We start from the raw sequence: 23,016 nt of genomic DNA, 5'->3' as shown, positions 1-23,016 counted from the left end.
AACAAGAGACACCAAACCCAGCAGAGACTCGGGGAACAACGCGCGTGCAGTTGCCAGTGGCGCCATGGGCTGGCTCAGCCTTTCAGAGGAGAAAGCTGGCAGCATGTTGCCAGTGCTACTACAGCTCGTCCCTCTGGACTTATTGATTCCACTTTGGGAAACACATCTCAAGGAAGTTACACCTGGTCTTCTCCCCTGGTTCTAAAAGAGACAGGGACAAAAATTTTCAACACTAAGAAATGAAACAGCCTACATATCTCTAAAGAGATTGGGGCACCTTCACACAAAAGAATGAGGTAAAACGACAGGTGGGACCGTGTGGCTGTGGGTCACATGTGGGGCCATACACTCAGTCTTCCCATCTGGAGCATGGGAATGACAACTGTGCCTATCCTGCGTAGATGTGTCAGGAGCTAATGAGTTCACGCATGAAAAGCACTCAGAACGGTGTGTGGCATAGAAGAAACACTCACTAAGTGTTTCCCATGATGAGCATGATGATGTCACCAAAAGTGAAAAGGGGTAAAGGGACAGTGTAAAAGAGCACGTACGCATTGATTAGAACAATGGTGTCGGGTACTCATCATTTCTAGAATCGAATCCAGAGGAACGGAAGGTTGCAGTGTTCGGTAGGCAAACTTTGTTCTCCCCAGCTTCACTGAGACTTAATCGACACACAACATTGTGTACCTTTAGGATGTGTTGATTTGATATACTTATATATTACAATATGATTACTACCACAGTGTTAGCTAACACGCCCATCATGTCACATGATTTACCATCTCTTTTTTGCGGCAAGAACATTTAACATCTATTCTCTTGGCAACTTTCAAGGGTACAGTTGAGTACTGTGATCTGTAATCACAATGCTGGGCATCAGATCCCCAGAACGTGTTCATCTTCTAAATGGAAGTCTGTACTCTTGACCAACACCTCCCCGCTTCCCCCAACCTTCAGCCCCTGGTGACCACCATTCCGCTCTCTGTTTCTATGAGTTCACTAGGTTCTTTTCTTCCCCCTTTACATTCATAATTGGTGAGAAAATAAAAGAAGGAATGAATATCTCTCAAACAAACTGGCAATCGTTCTGAAGACAGGTTTAGCAATTTCTGCTAAATAATTCTCTGGCTGAAGCCAAGGCCACTGATTGATTTCTGAGTAAACCAACAAATCCCATGAGGATTGGAAATGCTGGACGCCCAACCCTCCTGGCTTTACAGCTCAACTGCCTGTAGTCAGCTAGGGCGGAACCAGGTCTAACAGTGGACTCAGCTGAAGTCCCAAGGTCTGTCCATTCTACCATGCTGCACGACACTCTGTGGCTTCCCCCAGTTAGGGGTTTCACCCAACTTGCCACATGCTTCCTGTGTAACTCACTAGCCAGACATGTCCCTGGTCATGATTTCTATTTCTAATCCAACACAAGGGAAGACCTCTTACTCTTGAGAGGAGGCCTGCTTTGAGCCTGTGGCAGAAGACGTACATTAAATATACCTGGATAGTAGGGGACTCCACTGGGCATATAATTGGAGCTTCTTTTGGGGGGATGCTGGCATTTAAAAAGCTGGCCTTGGTCCAAGCACACCTTCTCTCCCCACCTCTATCACTGGCTCCCTTCTTGTCCGTCCCCATTCTGCAGCTGGGCTGAGGTCCTTACTCATCGTCCAGTGGCTTCACTTTTTGCACTAAGAGTAATATCTAAATTCCTTACCACGGCATTTGCTCATGCCTCCCCTCCCCTCAGTGGCTCTTCCTCTCCCCACTCACTCACCTGAGTCCCATTCATCCTTTGGGCCTCAGCTTATGTCACTTCCTCAGGGAAATGTCTTAGTCTAGGCTAGCTCTGTGGATGAAACACTCACCCTGCGCTTCTTCTTACCACTCAGAATTACTCGTCCTGTATCTGTTTCTCCCCCCGGCTTAGGAATTCAGGCAGGCAGCCCTGTCTGAATTATGCCCACTGTCTCTGCCCAGTGCCAGGCACATATATATTTGTGGGATGTATGGCCATATACGCGTGTAAATGAAAGAAGAATGAATGAATGAATGAATGAATGAAGACAGAAAGGAGAGGACTGAAGGGCTTAGGCTATCTCCCCTCCCCTGAATGAATGACTCATCTGGAATTTCAGCGTTATGCAGGGAAGGTGTGGGGGGTCAGGCGTCATCCAGAAAGCCTCTGAAATCACACCAATTAGGCGACTTAGGGAAAGGTTAAATGCTCCGAAACAAGCCAGAGCTAACCAAAGGCAGCCTGCAGAGGCTCTGAGGGACACTTACCTGCACCATCTGTGTGGCTCTTATTGGCTGTGGATTTCATCATTTTCTCGCTGAATAAAAGAAAAAGAGAGTCAGCTATACGGTTTCCCAAATGCCCTTTTTCTCCCCCCCTTCCATTGACTATTCTAAGCAATCAGCAGCAGCTAGTGATGGTATTAAGCAATGTGTTTTAGCATCAGCGTCACTATCGGCCGGGATGGAAGAGGCTTCCCAGGTAGGCGTCTGACACTGCCGGTGGAATGCGGCTGAGGCACGCTCACGACTTTCGGATGAGGTGGATGTGGAGACGTGTGGATGGCGCTGGCAGGCACTGCACAGTGGTCCATGAAGCCACATGCACTCTGGGAAACCCACCTACCCTCCTTGGGCCAAAGTGTTACCTTCGACCAAGAATTACCGGAAGGAAAAACAAACAAACAAACACACAAACCACGATTCATAGAGATGTGCATATTTTCAGCCTTGAGATGATTACAAGGAAACGGATTTGAATGAAGGAATGATCTTAATGATTAAAGAGAAACAGATCGAATTATCTATAATTGGTTTGCTTTTCTTCTTTTTACCTAGACGCATCTTTGCTATTACTCGTAATGGGCCCTTTAAAAAGCGCAGACTGAACAAGACCAGTTAAACTGGCAATCTGTTTCTCCATGGCTTGCATCCTCTCTCTGGAAAACAAGAGAATGGTTTGTTAAAGCTATATTGGCTTTCAGACTGGTTTGTCTGGGTGAATGATCACCTGAGGGTTATAAAACGTACCACCTAGGAGGCTGGCAAAGTTCACCCCATCCTGGCTCGGGGAATGTTGCAGAGCCGACAAAGCCCTGCTGAGTTCAAGAGTCGATGATCAGAGGTTAATATTAACCCAGTGATCTCACTGAGAAAACACCGGTCAGATGAGAACAGGCCTTCTGGAAAATCGAACAGCGCCTCCTTCGGAAATGATTCTGTGTGCGCGTCGTGTTTTTGAGGCTCTCTGCCCTGCTTTCGCTATTTTCTCTCTGGCGCCAGCGGTGTCCCAGGCCAGCTGTGGCCTGGTGGCACAGACTTCCAAGCTGTCCTCGTCAGCTGGGAGGCTGCTGCCTGATTTTGGTGTCAATGACAGAGATGTTTGTGGAGAGTGGAGTGATACTTGTTTCATAGCCCAAAAGCAACGCACGTGAATGTCTTTTAAGGAAAAACATGATTGGGATCAATCTCTTGACTTGGGGGTAGGGGATGCTCAATGTAATGTCATAGGAACCTTAACCTGGGGCCTTTTACAGGATCAAGTAGGAAGACAAATATCCCTAACAGCTTCGGTCATCTTAAGACACAAATGAAGAATCCCCTACACAGTTATGTCCCCTACACAGACCCCGCACGTTAGTGTTCGGGGCCCTTTCATGCTCCATCACAATTCATCGGGCCTTTGAAACAGGCTCACATTGTACCTCGGACAATGGCAGTTTTACAGAACGATTAGCATTGTTTTCAATACATTATACACACGTCACCACAACAAAGTAACCTCTACTGAGTAATGGGCAGCACAAATGTGAATTCAATTACCCTTATGTGGTAGCTTAAAACAATACAGGGAAGAGAGTCGAGAACAGTTTGAATAGTGTGGGCACCTCGCCTGCCAACATATCCCATCAGCAGATGTCAACTTGAGACAGAGAAGTGAACCCACTCTTCACTGTGGATCTCCACCCCACAGACCTCTGTAGTGTCAGCAACAGTGATTCCTGTGCTACAAATGGTATATGCGTACATCGTGGCTTTTAAACACAAGCCAACTTCTTTATCTGGTACCCAATGGAAAAAAATCACTGTGGTCTGTTCCTCCTCTAGAAAAAAATAATCGGTTAAGTTGGACTAATTGAGAGGTGATGTATCTGAATCTCAACGTTCATGGCAATCAAGAGGATTTTTAAGGGTCATTTTGCCTAGACACAACCTTTAGGCCTTGCATTTTGCCTTGGGAGTATAACCTTTAGCGCGATATGAATCACTGAAGTTAATTTCCCAATTACGAGTTTCTGACTTCACAATTTCATGCATTTTCTTTAGCTTAAAATGGATCGTTCTGTCCCAAGACCGAGTTTCTTGGATGTGAGTCATACAGTCTGAATAGTTACCAGTTCTGAACACGATAAGGAAAAAAAAAACCCCAACTGACGTATTAATAATATGATCTCTTTGTTCTAATGGTATGGAGAGGAGAAATCTCAAATAGTCTGAGCCGAAATTCCATGGAATGGCTTTCCAGGTATTTCCAGGCAGAGTAGTGAAGACCAAACATCAAAGCTGCAGAACATTTTGAGTCTTACACCTGTGCTCTTGGCCTTGTCTCTGCCATAAGACAGGACGTGTGCCAAAGAGACAAGTTAGTAAGAAATTTCAGTCAAGAAATCAGGTTAGTAAATATCCAACGGAAATCCCAAGCTTATCAGACCCATACGGCAAAGAAAATATGGGTGGTGGTCGATCATGCTGCCTTCATGTGGGAGACACAGCCTTAGTCAAATGGGCTCGTGGGAAATGAATGACTCCCAGCAGCCCTGCTGAGCACTGGATGGAAGTCGTCCAGTGCCTCCATTCTTCCCACGGTAATGCTGGAGTCAAGCTCATGGCCCTAAGGGTGCAGGTGCATTCAGAACCACCTTGAGATATACTAGCTTATTCAATTCTAGGAAAATGCAAAGAATTCTTGGATTCCTTCCTTCCTTCTTTCCTTCCTTCCTCCCTCCCTCCCTTCCTTCCTCCCTCTCTCTTTTTTAAGTGGGATGACATTTTTAGAGTCTAGGCAGCTTTGGTTAAGGAGTGGCTTAAAACAGTCCGTGAAGCTGGAATGTGGGATAGGAAGGCGCAGTGACAACCTATCCAGACACGACGACAACAAAGTTAAGAAAGAGAAGAAAAAGGGGCCCCGTGGTGCTCAGTTGGTGAAGTGTCCAGGCTGTGATCTCGCGGTTTGTGAGTTCGAGCCCTACATCGGGCTCTGTGCTGACAGTTTAGAGCCTGGAGCCTGCTTTGGATTCTGTGCCTCCCTCTCTCTCTGCCCCTTTCCCACTCACGTTCTGTCTCTCTCTCTCTCAAAAATAAATAAATATTAAAAAAAAAAAAAGAAAGAGGAGAAATGGCTAAGTCTATGACTGTAGGGAATAAAGGAGAATCTGACAGGCGGAAATAGCATAAGGGATTCTAACATCACCCAACCTGATTAGGGCCCAATCAGTGTTCTCTCTGATCATTGCTCTCTAGTCACCACTTTCATTACCCAGTTTAACAAAGGAGGGCAGCAGCACAAAACAGCAAGCAAAGCACCTGAATCATTCCAGGTTCAGAGCACTGCTCAGTCATCATCACGGGTAGAAGTGCAGAATGTTACAGCACAGGTTGGGTCCTCTCCACATGGGTGTCCATGGGGCTTCCTTCTTACACACCTTTGGCTTTTTCCTTGGCTCAGTGGGTACTTGGCTTCTCACTGGGCCCCCCCTGACAATGGTTTTAGGATACAGAGAAAGACAATACCTAACCAGCGCTCCATTCTTCTTTCCTCACGGAGACATGATGCGATTAAGTCAAAATCACAAAACTGCCTGGGGTAAGAGTTTGGGCACCGTGGAGCCCAGCCTCATACCCAGTCCTGGTACACACACACTTGGTTCTCCCTTTGGATCTATGAGAGTATGGTCGTGAATACTCCCTGAGTGGCCTCCTCCAGGCTATGTCACTGGTGGGGCCACCAGGAAGGAGACATGATCTGTCAGAGGCTTGAGAGTTCGGAACACTTGAGTCTGATGGCCAAGAGGGAGCAATTCTCTCCCACTGTCCAGGAAACAGCGGGGAGGGTACACGACCGAGGCATCACACGTACCAATTTGCACACGCGTGTCCCGCTGCCTCGGCCAAACCCGCTTTACAAAAATACAATTCTTTTGACACATGGTAATGAGAAAACTTTTTCCCTCCTATTTAATCATCAAAGTGTTTCTGGTTTCAGGATTCATTTGAGGGAGATTATCTGATTTATAAATTCATATATAAGATTGTCTTTCCATTTCATGGTTGGTAATCTGGAAACAATTTTATGGTTTAACTAAATTACAGCAACTGGAAACTTATGCAGCCTTCTCCCATGATGAAATGTTATGAAGGATGTTTTAATGTGAAAAGGAAAAAAGGGAAATGCAGTGGAAGAAAAGAAATTAAATATGACCCTGTCATTTAATTGCAGTGGCAATTTTGTATGATAATCGTCAGAATATTAAAAATGCTTAAGCTAATTCTTGCCAATATTGCTTGGTTTAAGGTATTACAGAACTGGTATAATTACTGTTGAAAAGATGGTTTAAAAGTGATTTCATAAACCATTTTGTATCATTCCATAAACATATTTATGTGATTAGGATGTATGGTTAACTAGTCATTTAGTGCCATAAAGTCAGCCTGGCTGAATGCATCTTCTTGGGACCCAAGCGTAATATTAATAAAAAATTCAAGTCCAATCCAGGGAAAGTGCTGATCCCAGTATTTAAATTCCCTCTGCTACAACCAGCTTTCCCTGCAAAACCATGTCTGCCTGTGATGAAGCAAAACCCTGACTGGGCACAGTCTGATCTTGTCTTCAGAGTTCAGGGAAGGAAAGAGTCTGCATTTGAGGGAACGTTTCAGCCAGTAACTCCATTTACACAACTTAAAAAAATTTTTTTAATGTTTATTATTTATTTTTGAGACAGAGAGAGAGAGAGAGAGAGAGAACATGAATGCAGAGGGGCAGAGAGAGAGAGGGAGACACAGAATCCGAAGCAGGCTCCAGGCTCTGAGCGGTCAGCACAGAGCCAGATGCGGGGCTCAAACCCACAACCTGTGAGATCATGACCTGAGCTGAAGTCGAACCCTTAACTGACTGAGCCACCCAGGTGCCCCATTTATACAACTTCTTGATTCAAATTTCCACCTTCGACATTTTTTGCCTAGAGACTTGCCTTTATGCTGACCGAGGCCTCGTTAAACCTGAATTAAGTCCTTATCATTGTACATCTAAGTAAATTAATGGCTATTAAAAAACAAGTCGGTGCGGCAACAACTAGGAGACTGGTAATTCCTCCATAATGAATCCCTAAGGATATGGTTTTAAATATCCAGAAGTGTCAGGGAGCTGATGGAAACCAGTCAGGCGAGCTGACGGGATCAGCCTCTGTCGGAGGCGCTCACCTTCCAAACCAGCTACCAATGCTGAAACCCACGGGTACAGGAGAGTCAATTACAATGACATTAACCAGGGCTGTTCTTCTGGGAGTGCTTACCAGGTGGCCAATCAATTCATTTCTAGTTCTAATATTTTGTGACTATTTTTGTGTTTGGTTCCTGCTCATCCCGTCATCTCTCTCTCCCCAGAAAGTCAGAAACACAGTCAACAAGTCACCAACAAATGTTTTTGAGCACTTAATATGTGCTAGGCATGGAGCAATCCGCTGTGAACACAGGGGTGAATAAAGTACCATCATTCCTTCACAAAGTCACTTTTTTTTTCTTTTCTGGGAGAAATCTAAGTGAACTAAAACCCTTCAGTCTTGGCAGTGACAAAGGCATTTTCCAGAGCTGAACAGTGAACAGGCTTAAAGCTAGGCGATGCCCTTGTTTGCTCATGCCCTGATTCTCTGGTATGAGGGGGAAAAAAAAAAAACCAAAGTAATTAAAGACACTGTTTTCAGAAGAGTTCAACAGAACACTGGAATTCAAATTATCTGAATTTGTGGTAAAGCTTCAAATAGGACTCTCAGCAATGAACTTTCTATTTCTGCCTGATGTTAACCTACTGGTGAAAAAAACTGTAGAACTAAAAACATTCCTCCAAAAACTCCCCATAAATTTAACTTCTCATGGAAACATCTAGATTTATGGAGGAGACACTGATGGAGTTGGTAGTCACTGCAAAGGGGCTGCAATGTTTTGTATGTATTAAGATCGACCCCGTCCTCACCCCACTGCATGCTGCTCAGGGAGAACGACCATGTCTGGCAATTTTTCTTCTGTTCTCAGTCCTTAGATGAAAACTGGGCACACAGAGGGTCATGAAGAAATATCGTTTCTAACACTGGCCTTGAAGGCTGCTATTTCCCTCCTTGTCCTCTGCTCACGGAGAAGGAAGACTGGGTATGTTCACGTTTCCTATTACCCCTTCAATTCATTGTTCTGTCTGAGCTCACAACATCTCCCATGCTTCTGAATTCTGAGTTACTCATCTGTGACTGTCCTACGAGCATCTAGGAAGTTCCCTCACATCCTTGGAGAACTTCAGTGTGGGAAGCTGGCCTCCTGTCTGTCACATTCCGATCCATTATCTCTTGTGCCTTCAATATCTGCTCGGATAACCTTTCAAAGTTGGCCAATACAGACCTTCAGCGCTTCTTCACAGACATGCTCTGACCTTACATTCTTACTTGGTATGCTTTTATTGTCTAGATCTAAAAGTCCAAGTTTTCACCAAGTCAAGAAGGAAACCGTGACCGAAGCTGAGGTGTTCACCTGGAATGCTCTGCATTTTACTTATGGGCACAAAGACACATGCATTTAACGGCACCTGTAAAGAAACAGGCAAAAATGGAGCCCCGTTTACAAGGGGCCAGGGAAAAAAGCTATTTCTAATCTTTCTTCATAAACTCACGGAGGCACTGAGAAAATGGAGGTTTGTAATAGGGATGTTAAGAGAGAATTTTGTGAGAATGACAGTATTCCTCGGAATAAACAGTTCTTCACATATTAGCCAGTAACTGATGCTGTTTCCCCTAAAGGACTCAGATGACATTTGAAGGCCAGCAACTTCAACAATCACTGAGTGTGAGTGCTGGGACGGACACTGAGGGGGTAAAGGATGCCAGTCTTTCTTGCCGACCCCAGGCTTCAGAGGACCCCAATGGGGTGGGCACAGCTGGCTGAGTTCTAAGAGGTGCGTGTGCTGCAAGCAATCAGGTGCCCCTGGATGATAGACACAGAGCAGTCTCCTGGGGAAGAGCACCTCCTCCTAGAAGGAAATGTGTGAATGAAGCCCAAGAGAATAGGAGTTAGCAGAGGGAGAAGGGGAAGGAGAAGAGAGTAGAAGAGTGTTCTAAGGGGAGTCCCAGGGCAAGAGCAGAAGCATTAGACTAATACAATTTAATGGAAGCAAAAACTGTGGACCAGGAATTAATCTAGACCTGTGCTCTGACTCCAGAAGCGGGCAGGGGCAGGGTACGGAGACTTGGCAGGAGGCAAGGGTAGCAGATCAGGTAAGAGTGGTGGTGGCTGGGACCAGGGTGGCATCCATGAGGTCAAGAACTACGGCTGGAGTCAAGGAACCTTTGGTACTGAACTAACAGCATTCTCTGGTTGTCCAAATGGGGAGTGAGAGAGCCAGCAATCAAGATGGCACCCGAGGCTTTCCACCTGAGTAAGGAATGAATGAAGCCGCCGTGCCTGAGATGAGAAGACAGGAGCTCATCTTGGGACACACGGGGTTCAAGCCAACCAACAGACATCCGAGGGGGGTGGGGAACACAGAATCTGCACTCACACGTCACTTAATGCCTCCAAGCCTCAGCTTCCTCAACCGTCAAACTAGGCTAACAACAGCCTTCCCTGTCCCACAGGGCTGTCATCCTACAGAGGCCCAGGAAATGACGGCAAAGGAGAAAGTATATGTGCAAACACCTTATAACCCACAGAACATTAGGGGTGCACGTGGCTTCCTTTTACCCCTTTGACTTCATTCACTCAGCAGATATTTTTCTGGCATCGACTGTGTGCCAGGCACAGTTCCAGTGGCCGGGGGATGTAACGGTGAATGAAACAGAGGGCTTGCTCTCATCGAATTTACATTCTAGGGGATGAGGGTAATGGTACAACAACGATTTATGTATGTGTATAAATAGATGTATATGGTCTTATATAGAAATATGTATTTTATGTATTTAATTATATATGTGTGTGTGTGTGTGTGTGTGTGTGTGTGTGTGTGTGTGTTGTAACTTTAATTACAATGGCCGGTAAGGGCCTCGCTGAGCTGATGGTGTTGGAGTAAAAGCCCTGATGTTGGTGAGGAGCCAGTCAGGTAGACATGTGGGAAAAGAGGGCACAGGGTAGAGAAAGAGCATATGCAAAGTCCCTGAGGCAGGAAAGGCCTGACAGGTTCAAACACAGGAAGCCAGTGATGGAGGAACTCGTGACAGGTTATGCAAAAGGCTGAATGAGCTTTCAGCATGCAGAGGAAATAGGCCCTTCAAAGTCTCCTGCCCCTTGCCAATCTCCTTATGCCCAACACTCAAATACCATGTCTGAAATGCTGCCAGACTTAGAATTCTAGAATTACAGAATTTTCTGGTTGGAAGGAACTTATTTAGGTCCCACACATTTACAGATTTCCTTCCATTCTGGTTCAGTGATCTTGACAAGCAAAGAAAAAAAAAAAAGGTGTGGCAGGCCCAGCAGGTCAGGCAAAGCACAGCCGCACCCAGGTCTGTTCTCCCAAGAGTATAATCACTCCTTGCAAACGATGTTCCAACCGTGTTCTGCCCAGCACAGCAAATGCGCCTGGGAGTTCTCCAGGTAGCTTTTAACCTATTTCACAACTTGCTTTCTGGGCATGCTGTCCTGGCCGGGACCAGAATACAGTCCCAAGTCAGGCATGAGGATACCCACATCCAAATGGCCAGATCCAGTGGCCCTGCAGGAAGAAGTCAGTATTGCTCTTATTTATAGAGAATTTTCCAGTTCGCTGTCCAGTTTCTACCCATGTTGATTAAAGCTGCACAGAACCACTGAGAGGTTCCAGCGAAGGGCATGGAGGTTTAGCAAGGCAGAGGTTCTCCTAAAGACACACGGCTAGTTCACCTGCGATCCCATGATCTGGTGCTCCCTGCACGGCTCTGAGTTGCCTCACACAGTGACTCATCATCTGGGGTGAGGCACTCCACATTTCCGTGGGGGCCAAGAACCTTCACTCTCCAGGACAAGCCTACACCCCGGCGTATGAAATCACCTCCTTTGCATTTTCTTTCTCTTCCCTGAGGGGAAGCTTTCATATTCATGCTCTGGAAGTGACATCTCACATTTTGTACAGGTACAAACCGGTAGGAACAGCCGTTCATTCATGTCCCAGCTACCTGAACAGGGGCCTGTAATTCACCTTCCAAGGAGAGATAGCGTCAGCGGTGATGGATAGATGGTCCCTTGACTGGTCCTAAGGGAGCTGTGACAATAAGTTCTCCACTCCCAACTGCTTTTGATCTGTGAAATCGCAGCATGAACTCAAAAGATGATGACTCGGGAAAAGGAAGGAAGACATTTCCTACCGTTGGCGTCTATCATGTCTTTTTGTATTTTGTCTTCTTAGATACTTGTGTTTACTGGGGAAGTTAGGGACATACTGCCTTTATTACAAAGACAAAAACCATATTGAGACAGTTTGACAGTGAAAACATCATGTGGCTGGAGTAGCTCAAGACATGGGGCTTTTGGAAAGTCTCCTGCCTGTATCTCCTACAACGTCAATGATGAGCACAGTGGTCTCTAGGACCCCTTCAGCTCTGAGGATGGACAGGGAGGGAGAGGAGGTATTCACTAGTACTACACGAGTGGAGTGGGCAATGCAGACTTTTTAAGACCTGAGGTTTTTGGAAGTTTGAATGAATCCTTAGACCTGGTGATATTTTTCAAACACTTCATTCATGAAAAACAAACTCCAAAGATTCAATAAGGACCAGTGTAAATCTCCATCTCTACCAGACAGAAGGACAACCAATCACAAATGAGGCTAAAATGCATCCCTGACATCACGAGGACCTGGGATTATCCACCTCCTGGGCCACGGGGTTACTTACAGGAATCCTATCTTCGGGCTGGCTTTGCATTGCTTCGGGCAAGACTCTGCATTGAACTGTTCTTGCCATAGTTCAAGGAGGAAGAACCTGTACCTAAACATTTTTTCTTCTCTTTGAAGAAGGCAAGGAGAAGGGAGTATCTGAGTCGCACAGGATGTAGGTTACTCTGGCTTTGCTTCTGGTTTCAGACGTCAGGCATCTGACTGACAGCACCTCGTGAATATTCAAAGAAGATACAGGGTGCATTTAATTTCATCTAATTAGTGACAGATGATGGCTTTCCCTTTTGAGAAATTGGTTTGCTTAAAGTAACACAGACCTTGTGACATTCATTCCACTGGTATTTTTGGTAGAATAGCCCTTGTGTAAGAGCAAAGCTACCTTCATAAACTTGTCAGTTCGTTAAGTATTGTGTTTACCAGTCAGTTCTTGCCTGCATCTAGCAGCCTAAGGAATGACAAGCAAAGAATACTCAACCATGAAGTTATATTCCTGTGAATTAAGTAATAATTCAATTTATTGGCGCTCATTTGACTTCTGAGGCTGGCAAAACGTCATATCCAGATGCCATTTTTTATAGTACCATAATGGCAGAAATAGAGCAAATTTTGAATCGAGATCAGTCTGTCTTTCCAAATGTTATCTTTTCACTTCGTTGTGTATGTCCCTTAAATTGTAGTCCATTCCGACATTCTCATGAAAGCTCCCAGACCAGTGTAAGTTCAGGAAAGTTCTCTTTTCTTCTGAATTCACAGCAATTACTGTCTGTATCACTTCTTTTGAATTAATTATGCACAAGCAGTCCCCAGATGATGATAGCCTTGTAATTGAAAAGTTTACTTGTACTTTCATTGTTTAGAACTCGGAATTGGTGGTTGGATTTCCAGCTGGCCCACAGAAGCCTCTTTAACCTACAATGTATTATTAGTGCTATCATTGTTCCCCATTGTTTTCAAGAAAAAAACGTGTCCTGACTTTCCAGCTGGACGTGGAGGTGTGAGAACAGAACTCCCCCTGGAGTCCCAGCCTCAGGGAGAGACACTCTTTCCCCCTTAGTGGCCTGGCATGGCCTCCTCCCTTCTTTCTTCTTCACTAGGAGATAGTGTCACTCTTAGGTGACAACAAGGACATCCCTGGGCACCACCCGTGAATGAAACCCTACTGCTGTGGTTGTTCCTGCGAAAACAGTTATTTAACCTACAATTGTAGCTCAGAAGCTTCCCGTACGGAACTGTGGCACAGCTTATCTGTTTGTGTCATGCTTTTAACGTTTTATATGCTGTCTTCCTGATTTCTAGTCCTTGTGCATGGGGACCACATCTATGTTTCTTTGTACGCTGTAAAGCATCCAGTCCTCAGCTCAGCACTTAAGAGGGGCTCAATAAACATTTATTGATCCATAATTAGAGCTACATGGGAAAGCAATTCAGACAAGGGCTGAATCAGTCAGGCACTGTTAGGCATCAAAACAGATAAACTCATAATGTCAGCTCTACCTGGTAGGTCTCTTTGTCATCAATTAGATAGCTCTGGTGCATTTAAAAGGATGCCCTAATCCCGGCTTGTCTTTCTGCTCCTGGACCCAAGAAGAGATGTAACCCCGACTACTCTCCTGAAATGGATTTGAAAGTGGCTTTGATATTCGCGACATTCTAGTTTGGATCTTTAAGCCCAGTCAATTCTGTTCTCTGTTCACACTTCAGTTTTATGGTCTCCACACCCCCCACCTGCATTATGTTCTTCCTGGTGATACACTGGACAATTTGTTTCCTGGCTTCTTTAGGTACGGTCTTGTGTCCTGGCCAGCTCTGCGTACTGACGTCTGTTTAGCAGCATGCAGCAGAGAGCTTTGCTCAAAGTGGGGACACTCGAGCACTTACTATGTGCCAGGCACGGGACATGGCACTTAACTGTCATGAGTTTTTCTACTCCGTGAGGTAGATTCGTTACTATCATCTCTATTTGTCAGATACGCAAACTGAGACAGAGATTCAGTAACTTGTCCAAAGTCTCTACTGCTGGCAAGTGTTAGAACTGGGAATCGAACCCAGGCAGTCTGGCTTCGGAGTTCACGTTCATAAACAGGACACGTTGTGGCCTCTCCATAAATGGCTGATCACAGATTGATTGAATCAAAGGTGACAGTACCAATAGTATGTTCCCACAGTAATGAAGTTGCTTTCCCAAGAGGTGAAGGGCAGAATTGGAGCCATGTTTTATGAAGGTCACAATTGGCATTCCTTCGTTTCTCCACTTCATTGAGTAGAAAAAGTCCACATTTCCCTTAGAGGGGTGCTTCTCAAACAGGGGCATTTTGCACCCATCCCCCCAGTGCAGGGGGTGCATTTGGCAATCTCGGGAGGTATTTTGATTGTCATGACTAGGGCGGGGTAGAGGGGAGTTTTGCTACTGACATCTAGTGGGGTAGAAGCTGGAGATGCCACTAAATATCCTTTGAATCTCAGGGGAACCCCTCCGTCCCCGCAAACAACACGTTATCCTGTCCCAGATATCAATTAGTGCAGAAGTTAAGAAACCTTGTTCTAGAAAGATCCCAAGTGTAACTACTTAGGAGGTCTCTGATGTGGCTCACTTTGGACTACACATTCAGGAAAAGGAAAAAATTTATTATTTTTCAGTCATTCAGGCTCACTTCTCCAATAGGATAGAGCATAGTTTAGAAAACCTTCAAAGGTCTACCAGTCACTGTGAACATTTAAAAAAAAATTTTTTTTAATGTTTATTTTTGAGAGAGAGAAAGAGAGACAGAGCACAAGAGGGGGAGGGGCAGACAGAGAGGAAAACAGAGAACCTGAAGCAGGCTCCAGGCTTCGAGCTGTCAGCACAGAGCCCGACGCGGGGCTCAAACCCATGGACTGTAAGATCATGACCTGAGCCAGAGTCGGACGCTTAACCGACAGCCGCATAGACACCCCTACTGTGACCATTTTTAAAAGACATAAATTTAAAATTTTAGACTTTCACTCAATCAGTTGTTCAACCAAGCATGCATCCCACCCCTCAAAGCTACCAACACAGTAACACGTAATCCTCATAAAGTAAGAAAGTGAGATGAGGTGATTAAGGACAGACATAAGCTACCAGCGAGCATGTGGGCTTCCTCCCGTACACAGAAGCTCCCTGTCCTCTTCTAATTGGCCCAGGGCAGGGAACTCTGCTTCTCTAAATCTGGGAATTCTTAGAAATCACGATGGGATCTCACATGGCTTTTCTTTCTCCACATACAGGTGCCTAGGCAGGGCAAGAATTTGCTCCCTGCTGGATTCTTCACTCATTTGTTGAATTTAGCCACAGTAGTGTGGAATGGTATAAAAATATGAGTTTACCATGTCTTGAAAAATATTACATTAGGAAGAATCTGTTATACATTTGGAAAGAGAGCGATTAGTCACTTTGCAATGAGCACTCTTGAATTCTGAGTGTTCTTTCGATAAAGATACTTTACATTATAGGATCCACACTATAAATAGAAAGTAGCAAAACATAAATGTCCTAGATTTTTACAGTTCTTAAGGGCTGTTTTATGTGCCGTGAATAGAAATAACGATGCAGTTTAATGAAGGAATTTTATAACCTAGGGAAGACAGAACCTCATGCACGGAGTCATCTGTCACACGCCCTCCCCTACCCCGGGCACTCCCTCATAGCCACATGGACCATTCTCTTCTTGGGGTCCCAGCTGAAGGGACGTCATCTGTGTAAAGCCACTTTAACACTTGAGATCATTTTCCTTCTAGAAGCTCAGATAGAAGAATTGCTGTCTTGAAAGTCAAAGTGGCTGGAATCTGCTCCCCTGCCCCCAAGATCCATGGCCATCTCAGGAGGAGAGCCCTACCATCATCTATGTTCTATTATATACGCTATTTTCCCCCCAGATCTTCTATATATAACTTGTCATCACTAGATGCCTTGTGGAAACATCTTTATAAGAAAAGAGAAGCCAAATTCTTTAGATCAAGGCACATGACTAAATATAAGAACCGACATGAAATTTATCTTTAACTCGTCATTTTCAAGTCAATAGAGCTGTTATAAAATCATGTTTCTCACACACCCCCTCCCCCCCAAAAAAGCTACCGTTGGAGGTTTCCTAAGTACAGATGGGAAAGAAAGAATTTTTCTCTCTGATTTCAAACATCCTGCAGTTATCTGGGCCATTTCATATACGATGCTCTTCTGAACAGCACTTGAATTCAGCAGTGCCCAAAAGAAAGCAACGCTACTGATTTCTTAGTCCCCCTCCTGTGTTTTTGTAGCTTCATATCTTAGATGTAAAATTTCGCTTCAGAGTTTCATATAAAAAGCACTCTCAAGATTTATTTGCTTTTTAATATTTTGCAATGGCAACAGAAATTGATTTGGCGCTTTACAGGACCCTGCATTCACGAAGGTGGACTTTTAAGGGTTGAACTCTTAAAAGTATACAGATTAAATGCATCCAAGATGACAGCACAGTACAGGGGGAAACAATGGGCTCTAATTTTGTGCTTCAGTAATTGTTTCCGGCGCTCTTGTTTTGAAACTTTTACTTTCACAAAATACGATTCATTTTTTGCAAATAAAATCTATCAAAAACGTTCTCTTCTTTCTTTCTTTCCCCATTGCTGCATAATTGTGCTAATATACTAGCTAGGGCAGTTATATTTTAAATGGCCTGTATATACTTAGCAGCATAATTATGCAAATGCTACCATGTTTATGACTGTAAATCTCCTTCAGGAGCAGTTACTTAGCATCCGGTCCTGAAACAAATTTTGAAGAATTCTAGTTGAAATGCTCAGAATGCACACCTCAATTTACCTCTCTGCTGGGTAAAGGTGTAGCTCATAAATCCTCACCCATCAGGCAGAATATTGCACAGTGGTTAAAAAAAAAAAAAAAAAAAAAGTATGGACTCTTTAATAGATATGGACATTCTATGCCACTTACTGGCTTTATGACCTTGAGGAAGTACTTAACCTCTCTGAGCCTCAGTTTCTGCATCTATAAAATAGGGATGATGATGGCATGTAAGTGATACTACCCTTTTGGTGAGGAACAGGGAATAGTGGTTCTAATAAAGTGCTGAGCAACTGAATTCATATGTGACAACAGGTAAGATGCTTAACCTCTTTCAGACTCCATTTCCTCAACCAGATTTTTAGGATTATAATTATTATGTTGGCTTCCTTCAACCAATTCAGGCTAGAGAAAGTCCCTCTATCAAAATTAGCTTTTCTATTATTATATGAACTTTGGAGGGTTTTAAAAATGGACTGGGCTGGAAAGTTATAAAAATACATACATTAAAAAAGAAATTTGGATACTCGGAGTGTCTCATTCCCTAGACAAATTTTGCTGATCTCAGTACCGCTTCTGAATGAGTATTAAATCTAAACCGATCTATTTTTATGCAAATTCATGCTTTATCACCCTAGATGACAGACAGTGACACATTCTTTCCACTTCCGAAGGCCAGATGAGAAAGCAAAATTGCACTCTATAAGGAAAAACACAAATGGCCATTTCGAACACTTACAACTTGAACCACTCACTCCTCTTCGTGCACAGATCAATTCCCATGAGCTCCTGATCTCTTAGTCCAAATGGTTTCTGCTGATCACAATTTTCTTTCCACTTATTCAGATTTACGCTGATGACGACGTTAGACCCATGCCCCCCCAGGCTGGCGTTGCCCGCAGCATGCGTCACCGCACTGTGTGTCTGCCCCCCGCCCTTTAGCATGGCTACTGGCCTGCTTCACTTGACCCCAACCCCCCCCCACTGTTCAGAAACTCCTTGCAGACAAGGATGGCCTTTGATCCTCCTCTGTGGCTTCTCCAACCCCCGCAGGGCACGCTGCACAGGGCTGGTGCTCAGTCGACACCTGTTCCCTCGGTTTGACTCTCAAGAGGGGTCCTCAATAACTCCCAGGCGCGCGCAGACCACCCGCGGCCACCCTCACCAACTTACCTGGTCTCTCTATCTTTGGGTATTGTCGCAGTGCTGTAAGCAAACACTTGCTTCTCAACTAGAGGTGGGCCGAAGTCCACAATGCTGGATAATCCTGGAGCGGTCCGTGGTTTTTCAATATACACCAAGGTGCCGGGCTCCTTTTTGAAGGCCTGGCGGCTTGGAGAGGCCCGATCTGGCTGCAGGGTGTGAGGGGGCCCGTGGGCGTTATGGTGGGCATGGATGTCTACCATTCTCAGGTCACCGACTCGGTGGGGAGAGGCGGGAGGTGTTTTGGCGCCCAGAGTAGGCAAGTGGCTATCTGGGTATTTCCTTGATTTCTGTCTGTACAGTGACTGCTCCATATGCATTTCTGCTTGCAAGGAAGGGTTGCAGTATGCACTCGCCGAGCGAATGGCCGTGCGGTGATATGCAATGATGTGATCAGGGACATCCAGCGGGTGCCCACCATGGGAAGAGGCTATGCTCATCCGTCCCTCGTGATAAAGGTAGGGATCAGTATAGAAGCCCTCGTTTCGGTACATGGCAATGCTCTTGCCACTCATGTCTTCGTCCGGCTTCACATCTCTTCTTTCCAAAATGGCGCTTGGGCTGGGTGAGATGGATCTGGAGACTGGCAGGCTGGAGAGTCTGTCTCTGGGGATGGTGGCGTTGCCAGGAACAACCATCGGGCGGGTGCCCCCGTAAGGAATTCTGGATGGGGAAGGAGGCATGGAATGGGGCACAGGAGTGGATGGTGGAGAACTTGGAATGGCATGGGGTGGATGAGCTGTGGATCCAGGCCGAGAGGCACCAGGGCCATCTCCTCTTGCATAAACAATTTCTCTCTGCATCTGAAAATAAAACAAGACATTAGAAACTCTCCTTTGATATTCACGTTTGTAGAGACGTCTCCGTGTGACGGTGTGGCTTTCCTGATGTAGCAGGCTGAATCACGGCCCCTCCCTCAGCAGGATATCCGTACTGTAATCCCTGGAACCTGGAACTATGTTACCTTTCGTGGCAAAAGGGACTTTACGGATGTTCCGTTTTAAGGATATTGAGATGGGAAGAATATCCGGGATTATCCAGATGGGGCCAATGCTATCCTACTATATGTGCAAGAGGGAGGAGGGGGTCAGAGTCAGGGAAGGAGACGAGAGGACAGAAGCAGGGCCAGAGAGAGAGACTAAAAGATGTTCTGCTGGTAACTGTAAAGAGGGAGGAAGGGGCCAGGAGTCAAGAGTTGCAGGTGGCCTCTAGCAGCTGGAAAAGGCAAGGAAACGGATGCTCCCCTAGCGCCTCCAGAGGGAGTGAGGCACGGCCAGTACCTTCATATTGCCTGTAAAATCCATTCTGCACTTCTGATCTCAACAACTGTAAGCGAATGCGCTTTTGGTGTCCTAAGCCACTAAGTCTGTGGTAGTTAGTTACAGCAACCCCAAGAAACAAATACGCCCAATAAAGAGCTCAACATTGTGAGGTTTTGGGGGGAAAACACCGCAGTGGTTTGCTTTGGCAGGTCATAGCTTCTCAGAGACACTTAATAAATGCAAGTCTAATGTATCAAAAGTGCTAAAATATTATTTTCTAAAATTTGTCCGGGGCGCATTTTCCAGTATTGGCCCTGGAAAGTAGTTACTAAGCATCTCTCCCATCTCTCCAAGCAGAGACAATCTAGAGACGTGGCCAGAGAGGGTAATGAGATGCACAGGGAAAACTTGGAAGTAAGTTTCATTATTTCACCAGCCCTCTACTGGAGAAACCAGCTCCAAGAGGTTGGGAGAAAATAATGATCTGAGAGGTAAGAATGTAATTGGAGGCAAAACTCATGGTGGTGGGGGTGCGGGTGGGTAAGGTAGAGAAGAGGGAAAGGAATCTGAGGCATGGTGAAGAGTGAGAATCCTAAGAAAACCCTTCTGGGTCTGCCATGTGATAAAGAGCCTGATGGAGTTGACCGTCGTAAGCCAAGTACTTCTTGCCCAGGCAGCAGTGACTTCTGGGTGGTGTCATTACCATCCAGTCCAGGAGAGTGAAGACTCCCACTTGGTCTTCCATTAGCTCTCCTTTGCACGAAACGAGGAGTAAAGAATCAATGACTTAAGAATCATAGACACAGAGAACAGACCGGTGGTTGCCAGAGGCAGGATGTTGGGGTTGGGTGAAATGGGTAAAGGGAGTCAAAAGGTATAAACATGCAGCTGTAAAATAAATGTCATGGGGATATAATGTATAGCATGATGACTATAATTAGTAATACTGTATTGTATATTTGAAAGTAAGTAGAGGAGTAGATTTTAAAGGTTCTTCTCACAAGAAAAAAAAACTGTAAATATATATGGTGATGGATATTAACTGGACTTATTGTTGGTCATCATTTGCAATATACACAAATATCAACTCATTATGTTGTACATCTGAAACCAATATAATGCTACCTTGTCAATTATATGTCAATAAAAAAAGTATCAAGGTAAGGGGGCAAGGGGAAACTGATTTGCAATTACACTACTATGTGTAGCAAGGGGCAGAATAAAAAATACAAATTAATTCAAAATATGAATATTTGATACACTTTGTTTTGGTCAAAGCCAAAGAAGGTAATAACTAACTCACCGAGATTCTCCAAACGGCTATAGGGAAGGGATGGACAGATAGCTTTGGCACCTACCAAGCTCACTCTTCAAGTTCTATTTGTACCATCACAGGAGCCCGTATTCCTATCTAGACTTTTGGCAGATGTGACAGACAGGGGGAACATGAAGGGTTGGGAGGTGGGTGAGGTAGGGGCATGAGGAAGAGAGGAGGTGGGCTCAAATGGACCAAAACCAAAGTGGGCAGTCAAGAGACCCACAGTGTGAGTGATGGGGAGGAATAGAAAAAAAAAAAAAACAACAAACAAAACAGAGGCAACAGGAGAAGGCTGAATGAGGATGAAACAGAGACCAATGTTCTGAATACGTACTGTTTCCTTATCTTACAAATGCATTCATTTAGTAAGCAATATTTACCAAGCACTTGCGAAGAATAAGGCATTGTTCTAAATAAGCCCCCAAGTTCCTGCCCTTGAGAAGGTACATTCCTCTGTATGTTTCTTAGATGAACACACAGAGGAAGAAGCCTTGGGAACCCCACAGCTTCCTTATCTTGTCTCTGGAAGAATCCGCCAGTGCAGAATCCCTGGTCCGGGAGTTTTATAAATGATGCTGGATTTTCTAACAGAAATGACCAATAAAACAAATGCAGGCAAGACGCAAATATGTAGCAACCAAAAGGAACCTTCCGAGGGTGTGTTACCTGTGCATCACTGATTTGGTTCCTCAATCCCCTGGTGGGGGCCCCAGAGCATGCAGGCTTCTCACGTGCAGCTACAATTTTATCTCCACTAGCCCCACGTGCACTCCCACAACAGGCTAGTCTGTTCCCCCCTCTAAACCAAATCTGGGACGTCCTCAGGCTGTCCTCACCCCTGGGACTCTCTCCCCATTTCCTGACCCTTGTGGATCCAAACCAAGACTGAGGGTCAAGGTCTGGCTCCAGGTGCATCTGCTCCACGTGGCCCAGGCCTGACACCCTAGCCCACATGGTCCTCCCTCTGCTCACTCGCTTGACACCCTCGTAACTCAGGGGCTCAGGGCCTTAGACCAGGAGGGCATCCCCAAGGTCAGTGTGTGATGACATACAAGACTGTCCTCCCACAATGGCTGAGTAACCATACGTCAGAAATTCTGCAACAGATCTATACAGATCCTTCATAAATATCTCTACCACCCCATCTTTCACAAGGCAAGGCTCAGCAAAAAGAAAAGTGGTTAAGTAAAGCAGGGCTTCATAGATCATAAAAGACAAGAGGCACTGGCTTAGGCAGCAGCACATATCTGGCCAAACTCCCCACGCAATCAGACCACACAACACAAGATTTAATCCAAACAAAGGTAAAGATAAATTCATACAGATTCAAACATGCCACTGTGTGTAAGACATAACACAGCGAGTGCGCAGGGCAAATCAAGTGCAACGAAAGACAGGTAACTGTTGTCATTACTGATACCATTTCTTAAAAAAGGTTCCAAATGTCTGTTGTTTATCCCTCTGGATAAACAATAATCCAAACTATTAGTCGTCTTTATCTGGCCTCAGACTACATCAGGGTTTGGGGGATCCAAATTGACCCCAATTAACACACAGTGAACGCCCCCCTTTCCTGGCAAGAGAGTAAGAAGATACACTAATAGTTCAAGTAGTACAGAACTGTCTAGAAGGATAAGGGATATTAATGAAAGGAAAATAGAAAATTAATTTTAATTAATGAAAAGCTGAGTAAATTTCTTTTAAAACAACAGAGATACCAGGGCGCCTGGGTGGCTCAGTCGGGTAAGCAGCCAACTTTGGCTCAGGTCATGATCTCGCTGCTCATGAGTTTGAGCCCCGTGTTGGGCTCTGCATTGACAGCTCAGAGCCTGGAGCCTGCTTGGGATTCTGTGTCTCCCTCTCTCTCTACTCTTGCCCCACCTGCACTCTGTCTTTGTCTCTGTCACTCTCTCAAAAATAAACATTGAAAAAATTTTAAAAACAACAACACAGACACCTGCATAGATATTAAAAAAAAAAAAAACAAGTTTGCTGATGTGACAAGAAATGGTTGGGAGGTACATTATATAACGAACTTTTAAAATAAGACACACCCAAATCTCTAATACTAGACTTTCTTGGTGCCACGTACAGATGAATTCAGAAAGAGAAGTAACAACAGTAATTCTGATAGGCTGTGCACTCATATGCAAATGTGGGTGATAGTCAAAATATTTACCATCTGGTAGCTAATGTCACATGGGTGCCAACCAACCGGAATGGGACTCTGGCCAACCAGGATGGATCCTATCTGTACGCAATCAGCATCATGTACCCAGTGGTAATGCTGCCTATCGGC

The 23,016-nt window shown here is 45.0% G+C and overlaps 1 protein-coding gene across 13 annotated transcripts in view; it reads right to left on the bottom strand.

The window, feature by feature from the left end:
- The window catches only part of KIAA1217 (KIAA1217 ortholog), a 300,868-nt gene that overhangs the window by 45,131 nt on the left and 232,721 nt on the right, over positions 1–23,016 (bottom strand). For 8 of the 13 annotated variants that reach the window (XM_015537196.2, XM_015537200.2, XM_042991231.1 and 5 more), the window contains 3 exons: positions 18,108–18,940; positions 2,850–2,954; positions 2,284–2,333 (listed from right to left, as the gene is read on the bottom strand). In XM_015537196.2, coding sequence (XP_015392682.2) covers positions 2,284–2,333; positions 2,850–2,954; positions 18,108–18,940 — 988 coding nt within the window. The remainder of the gene's footprint in view (positions 1–2,283; positions 2,334–2,849; positions 2,955–18,107; positions 18,941–23,016) is intronic. The other 5 variants (XM_042991232.1, XM_015537199.2, XM_015537197.2 and 2 more) reach the window with 1 other exon arrangement.

The sequence above is a fragment of the Panthera tigris genome, chromosome B4, assembly GCF_018350195.1.
Source record: "Panthera tigris isolate Pti1 chromosome B4, P.tigris_Pti1_mat1.1, whole genome shotgun sequence".
In the NCBI taxonomy this organism is placed as follows: Eukaryota; Metazoa; Chordata; class Mammalia; order Carnivora; family Felidae; genus Panthera; species Panthera tigris.
This window is presented reverse-complemented; position numbering and strand designations above follow the sequence as displayed.